The sequence below is a fragment of the Rhagoletis zephyria genome, unplaced genomic scaffold, assembly GCF_001687245.7.
Source record: "Rhagoletis zephyria isolate East Lansing unplaced genomic scaffold, Rhagoletis_zephyria_1.1 Rzeph_scaffold_21644, whole genome shotgun sequence".
Taxonomy (NCBI): Eukaryota; Metazoa; Arthropoda; class Insecta; order Diptera; family Tephritidae; genus Rhagoletis; species Rhagoletis zephyria.
In genome coordinates, this window is record NW_016178702.1 from 1 (window position 1) to 7,695 (window position 7,695).

The 7,695-nt window shown below is 38.0% G+C and overlaps 1 protein-coding gene across 1 annotated transcript; it reads left to right on the forward strand.

Moving 5' to 3' along the window:
- The first annotated feature begins 26 nt into the window (after positions 1 to 26).
- On the forward strand, positions 27 to 6,858 carry LOC108381168 (adenylate cyclase type 8-like). The gene is made up of 7 exons (XM_017637582.1): positions 27 to 515; positions 2,481 to 2,576; positions 2,760 to 2,940; positions 5,320 to 5,723; positions 5,824 to 6,052; positions 6,240 to 6,388; positions 6,482 to 6,858. Exons 1-7 carry the CDS (start codon positions 81 to 83, stop codon positions 6,593 to 6,595), a joined length of 1,608 nt encoding a protein of 535 aa, XP_017493071.1. The 5' UTR covers positions 27 to 80; the 3' UTR covers positions 6,596 to 6,858.
- The last annotated feature ends 837 nt before the right edge of the window (positions 6,859 to 7,695 follow it).

A 7,695-nucleotide genomic window follows, 5' to 3' on the forward strand; every position in this document is an offset into this window, starting at 1 on the left:
TAACACAAACACCTATAAATCTGCTGAATGCATCAGCCAACACACTCGAGTCCTTCGAACAATCGCCACGCGGCATTTTAATGGCAACCGCCGCCGCCGCCGCTGCTGCTACTGCTGCTGCTGCACCGCTAGTCAACGACACCGACACGGAATCGGAACTGACTGATGCAGCTCACTTGGAGCTCTACAACAGCATCAACACTTTTAATAGCACGGATGATACGGCGGTGCATCGAAATGTTTGTGCGCATCCCGAGTATATCATTTTCACTTGGGTGCTGTGCCTCGTTTCGCTGGCGACAGCGCTAAAGCTCTACTATCTCATTAAAACTTTACTCGCTATGGCTATGGTCGGCTGCTATATGATCTTAATATTGACACTATTCCAAGCGCTCTACTCGTCATCAGCTGCGAGTTTCGATTATCTACGCATGGCCATGCCACTGGATGTGCAGATGCTTATACTGCTGTGCTCGTTCTTGATTATGGTCGGCTATCATGCGCGCCTGGTAGAGGTGAGTATTTGAGTGAGGGCGATAACTCTTATCTTTTTATGTTGTAGGTGTTTTCCCTAAAAAAAATATTTAGTTAAAATGCTGTCGTCCTTCAAACTCAATAGGCGCGTTTACGCTTACAAATTTAGAAAGCACGCTAAAACTAAAAAAAATATATTCTTAGTGAACACCTACCCAATAAACCACAAAAAAATGTCAAAACTCAGCCTATTTAGTTGCGCTTCCTCGCAAATCAGCAGTTCTGCAGTGGAATTCTGACATTCGCTGCGCTAAATTTTCGTCGCAAAAATTCTTCAAATGAAAAGAAGTGAGGCCAAAAAGTATACAAATGAAGAAGCTCTGATCCAGTACTCCAAGAACTTTGCAGGTTTTTACACGAAATTGTAGGAAGTTACAGGAAAAATGTTCCCGTATTCCAAAATCATGTAAATGAGTGCGATTTTTGGAGAGTTGTGTAGAGAGTGAAGTTGCAAGGTTTTACCCGAACTTTATCTTCTGCTAAAATCATGAAAAGTGTCAAGCGATAAGCTGTTTGACGTTTTTACAGGAAAAATGTTTTTTTTTTGTTCCCGAACTTTTTGGTTGTTACTCACTTTTTACTCTCACTTTAGAGAGTAAACTTGCTGTTTGACATTTTTACAGGATTTTACACGAAAAGTATTGGATCAGAGCTAATGTGTATTCAGCCAAACTTAGCAGTGATGGGCATGTGGCTAAATGTTGCGCGCCTGCTATTTTTTTTTTTGAAGATTTATGGCCATCAAAATTAGCAATATCGTATATTGGAATTCGGCTGCTGGTTAGCATAATCTTATTAGCAAACAGTGCCGAGAAGTATGCAATATTAGATACATACATACATACATATTTCTTTTCCTGTTTTTGTTTCTTCATGTGGCAAGACTCCCTCCTGATTTAAAGAGCGTTAAATGCCTTATAGATGAGAGAAAATTACAGAATTTCTCTTTTGGTAAACTCGCTTTCTTTTTCGATGAAGGCAGTGTTATTGGATGCCCGGGCATGACCGTTTTAAAGAAATGAGAAATAACCTTGCAAACTCATCTATTGGCTGACCCAAAAAACGAGCTATTTCAACGTCATGATATAGTTAGCATCGTGCGTGTCGTCTTCAGAAAGACTTAGTCAATCGGAAAGAAACGTTGCTTTTACTTTAACAGCCTGATACACTTGACATTGTCCTTAGATAACGTCTCAGCTCCAACTTGGAACATATTTCAAGGCCCTCTACAACACAAATCTAGCTCAGCATTAAAGGATAAATTCAGAGGGCAATTGGCCAAAACGTTCATTTCAGATATATCAAATAAAACAGCCAATACGCAGGCAAAGGACTCTCCAAGCCTCTCAAGATCGACTAACTTGGCTCCGCTTGAAATTATCCATATAAGATTCATCCTGACTACATGAGTCCAACAAAAGACCTAAGAGTAGATGTAAACAGGAATTAAGGAATACGTTTGGGAAAGCATTCCTTAGTTGATATTTTCATTTAACAGTGAATAAAAAACGGTGCAGACAGATCAGTCTGACTTACTGTGATGACTGTCCCAATTTTAATATAATATCAATGAAGCCAAAAAATGTGTAGTAATATCGCTTTCAACTCTTATGTCAATTCAGTATAGTAGGAAACAAGTTTTGGCCAAAAAAAAAGTAATTGAGGGCGTACATAGATTTTCGGACAATGTCTGCTCTGAAGCGAATAATCAAGTTCTCTTCAATTCAATTTTTTGGTTCGTTGGGTATGTGTAGTAAGCTCGTGGCATTCACAGTCAGCGCCCACAAGGAGTCAGCAAACAATTAAAATATGTACCATCTATGTTTTTGCACGTAATTAATGACGTTTTTTCTATTTTCTCATGCTTTTCTCATTTCTCCATTTATTTTTATTTTTTCTTATTTTTTCTTGTGTTCGAAATACTTGGCTGCGCAATGAAACGCCAGGTCACTTCGCGTTTGGATTTCATTTGGAAGGAGCAAGCTGAGCGTGAATTAATGAATATGAAATCGAATCGTGCACTTAACGACACATTAATTAAGGTAAAATAAATGTTTGCGCATTTTGCTCTCTTTTAAGTTTGCTCAAGTATTTTTCAGTATTTAGTGGTGCTTGGCACAAAAAATTAAAGAAACTATTTTGTTGCACTGATTTGTTTTTTTTTAATTTAATTATACTAAATACGTACGTTTGATTGCTTACATACCTCCATTATTTGTTTTCAGAACATTTTGCCAGATCATGTTGCTGCCTATTATCTCTCCGATGAACACACAGACGAATTGTATTCGAAAAACCATGCACTTTGTGGGGTTATGTTTGCTTCTATACCCAATTTTCAGGATTTCTATTCGGAGGACATCGACAATGGCAAGGCATGCATACGGATATTGAATGAGATTATATGTAAGTGATGTTGGTAGAACTAATTACTATTAATTAGATTTTTTCGATTTTTTATCGATTTTGCTATCGATATTATTATAGATTTTGTTATCGATATATTTATCGATTTTCTTGTCGATATTTTTATCGTTTTAGTCATCGATATTTTTATCGGTTTTGTTACCCATATTTTCATCGATTTTGCTATCGATATTGTTATCGCTTTTGTTATCGATATTTTTATCGGTTCTATTATCGATATTTTTATTAATTTTGCTATGGATATTGTTATCGCTTTTGTTATTGATATTTTGTAATCGATTTTTTGATAGATTTTGTAATCGATTTAGTTATCGATTTTGTTGTCGATATTTCTATCGATATTAATATCGATTTTGCTATCGATATTTTCATCGATTTTGTTACCGATATTTTTTCTTAGTGTGTGCTTTCATTTTTGACTTGGATATGCTCTTAACTATATCACGTACTCTACGCTTAAATTTAGCGTAGGAGGCGCTAGACTGTTCCTTTTTTTCGAATAATCTTAAGTCTATAGGTATAATAAAAATATATTACACGTGTGCCATTAATAGATTAGATAAAAAAATATATATAAAGTAATGATTTTGAAATATTAAAATTTATTTAAGTTTTCCTGTTTCATTACATTTTATATTATATTCGGCCCAAACAAGGGTCAAAATGACCCACACGCGTGAGAAATAATAAGTTAAAATGTTCCACAAAATATGCACCACTAAAATTTAATATAGACACTTAAATGCATTATTGATGGCAAATGTAGTCAAATACGAGGTTTTTTCAAGTAATTAAGATCAATTGGAGGCCATATTAAGAAAACTTCAATGCACCGTTGGTCTGATATTCTAGAGCTCTTGCTCTTTCATAATTGCGATTCGGCATTCGTGTCCTTTTTATTCGTCTCATTTTATTTTTATTTTTTCAAATATTAAGATACACTTGAGACCAAATAAGAAATCTTCCATACACTGTAAAAAAAATGTGACTTTAAGGTTCAAAAGAGCAGGTGGTCTGATATTCACAACTTTTTTTTCAAGTGTCGAACACCAAAACTTCTATAGATATGCTGATATATACCCTGGCCGCGAGAGTCCCGAACATTTTTGTATTTTATAGATGAATGGAACAATGCATCCTTCCAAAGAATAATGACGCTGAAAATGTCACAAACCTAATTTGACAAGTTGGGACGGAAATTCGTTCCAAAATACATCATACACCCTTTTGTCACGTGAAGTTGAGACTCGTGTAATAACTCTGTAATTGGGATTGACAGCTCGTATTAAGCATTTAAAATCACATTGAAGAAGTTATACGACAGTGAGTCGTCTTGTCTAAAAACTCCTTGGGTCCCAAATAGCTTGGCAGGGCCCATACCGTTTGGACTGAACTTAAAACGGTGCTCGACGTCACTGCCGTATAAGTTTTACAAGGATCTTAAATTTACACATGGCGTTGTGTAGGCAGCATCTATCCATTTATTCCTATCAAAAGTAGATTTTAGACGACAAAGCGGTTGGTTGTCGATTTGCTTGCAGAGGTTATTTTCTAAACTTTGATGGTTCAATGATGGATTTGTCAATTCCGACACCACACTGATAAGACCCCACCGGTTGATTCATGGTGGGCTTAAGTCTGTCACACAGTACCGTCGACAGGATCTTATAAGCAATACTAAGAAACCTTCTTCTGCGATAATTGTACACTGAATTTTCAATATTCGGGCATTTTTTCATCAGATCAGATTTTATTTTGTCGGCTTTGAACAAATCAGTTAGTATTCCTTCCGCTCTAGGAGCTTTGTTGCACTTAAGCCTCGTTATTGCCTTTTTGACCACGTCTAGGTCAAGTAGACCTTAGCGTTAAAGTCGTCAATGGCCCTTTAATCTCATCGTCTTTCTCCTACGTAGGCTCGTGGGCTGAAATTTAGCTGTTAAACATATTTAGTTGAACTTATTTTTGATGTGAATAGTTGCCATTCATTCCTGAGGAGGGTGAAACTGCAAACGAGGTTTCGGATTCGCCTCCCAACTAAAAATCTGTCTTTGAATTTTTGCGTCGCCTCCTGGCATCTGTAATAAACATCGCATGCTGCATATTTTTACAGTCATGCCTTATCTATCGCATTTTCGGCAATGTCATGATGCCTCCCTTATCCGCATTTCGACAGAGGCACCTTTCCAAGACGCTCCATATGCATATCCATAAATAGCAGTTCCGCTTTCGTGTGCCTAGGCCCGCAGCTTAGCCAAACACACCAGTAGTACATTTGCGTTTTTTTAGTTTAAATAAAGACCCACTGTTAATTGACAATTACAAGTTAATTAAACTATTGTCCTCTTTTCCAATCCCCAGGCGACTTCGACGAACTCCTGGAAGAACCCCGCTTTGCGTCCATTGAGAAAATCAAGACTGTTGGCGCCACCTACATGGCCGCTTCCGGTCTAAATTCAGCACATTTGAATGCACGCGGGGAGACAGCGGAAGACAGCGTTTGCGATTTGGTTGAGTTTGCCTTTGCCATGAAACAGAAGTTGGAGGAAATCAACAAGGAAGCATTCAACAACTTTCAGTTGCGCGTGGGCATCTGTAGCGGTCCGTTGGTGAGCGGTGTAATTGGCGCGCGCAAGCCCGTCTATGACATCTGGGGCAATACGGTGAACGTGGCCTCACGTATGGACTCCACCGGCGAGAATTGGCGCATACAAGTGCCTACCAAAACTTCAGAGCTGCTAAAGGGCAAGGGATACACGTGTGTGGTTAGTAATAAATATTTACATACAAACATATTTAGTTGAGGACAATTATTTTGTTTTCTTTTTTGGGGGTCTCACATTCACATTTTTTTTTTTAACTTAGAAACGCGGCGAGATAAATGTAAAGGGCAAAGGCCTAATGGTCACGTACTTTGTGCATCCTAGAGGCGCCAATGAAAGTCAATTATCGTCACCGGTGCGACTGCCGGCGGGTGTGCCATTATCGCAGACGCCCAACTTACAGCGCCAGACATCGCATCATGGCTCCTTCAGCGCTGTGGTGTTCGGCATGTTGCAGGCATCGAAACGTAGCACAACCATAGCAGGCACACGTAAGAGTCACCAATCTATAATTTGGCAGTTGTTTGTTTGTATGTACATATGTATGTATATACGCTGCTTGCATGCATGTGTATATAGATATTTACAAAAATACAAACATACATGTAGTACATATGTAAAGTTATTTACATACATACAATTGGTTCTATTTTTTTATCGCTTTCAATGGATTTGCAGCGACTGGCACTCCCTCACCGCAAATAAGACGTGGTCGTCGTGGTAGTACCTTCAGTTCAGTGCGTCTATCGCAAAAGTCTACCACCACCAACAATCCGGTGAGGCGGAATACAACACGAGTGCGTGGTCGCTCATATCGACAGAAGAAGGTGGCACATTTTGAACGTCCATCGAAGAGAATTGGCTAAGTAGTAATTAATTTTCGTTCTTTTTCTCTTTTTTTTTTTGCTACTTTGTTGCAGAGCTCGTCCAACAACTCGATAGTAACACAGACCAGTAATTCGTACATTTCGTCGTTTCGACGCATCGATCAGATTGAGACGACGCTGTCCAAAAGTCACAATGATGCTTTATAGCCAATGCGCAATTGGGTGTAAGTCGACGCACCTGCGCAAGGCGACCAATTTTAATTTACTACTAAATACTACTACTACTATGTGCACACTTATTTATTATGCGAGTATATTAGCTATAACTATTTACATATAAAAAAAATTAGTTTAGTAAAGATATTTACGTACAAAGAATATCACTTTTTCGAAAGATAAAAAAAGTTTGACAAGCACTTCCCAGTGATCCCTTTGGTGTAAACTGATTTCAATTAAGCAAAAAAAGCATTTATTTTTGGAGCATTTTTTAATAAGTTAGTAACTTAGATTCAGATACATATGTACTATATATACTATATGTATGTATGTAGATAAAATGTATAAATTACTGTATGTATGTACTTAAGTGTCTACGATGCAATTGCTGTTAGCAAATGTGAATGTGAACAGATTTACCTAGCTTTATTTTATGTAATTGTATGAAAACTTAAACAAATGTCAAGGCGATTTTAAAATTTTCTTAGAAGCTAAGTAATCAAAGGAAGGAAATTTGTATGTATGTATGCACTTATTGGTACATAAATAAGTACAACTTTTTGAGAATTTTTTATCTGTAAACTTCTTAGCGCTCGGTATGGGTAAAATTTGCGTTAAACCAGCAGAAAATTTGTAACTGCTTCTTGTGTGTACAAATGAACTCTTCTCGAGGGCTATTTCAGCCCATTTCGGCACTAATTCGGAACGTTTTCGGGATCATTTCGAGGTCTGTTCCAGACAATTTAGGGTTAGCTACGACTATTCGAGGGCCATTTTTGGTCTAGTTCTGGATCATTTCGNGCACGCCACTTTTTTTAGAAAAAAACTAGGGACTCTCTCCCAAATTGACCTTGTGATCATTTAACATAGTTGTGAAGTCGGCGCGTGCAAAGGTCTTCATTGAGATCCGGACCACTCCTAGCCCTAAATGCTATGCTTGGGATCGTACCTGGTTATATTGCGCACAAAGCAGCGGCAGTTCACACAGCCATTAAGCTCAAAAGCTGTGGATTCTCTTTTAACCCAGCATATTGGCACTCGGCAATTCTGAAAAGCTTCGACCTCCTACCGGCAGAAATAGATAGGAATGC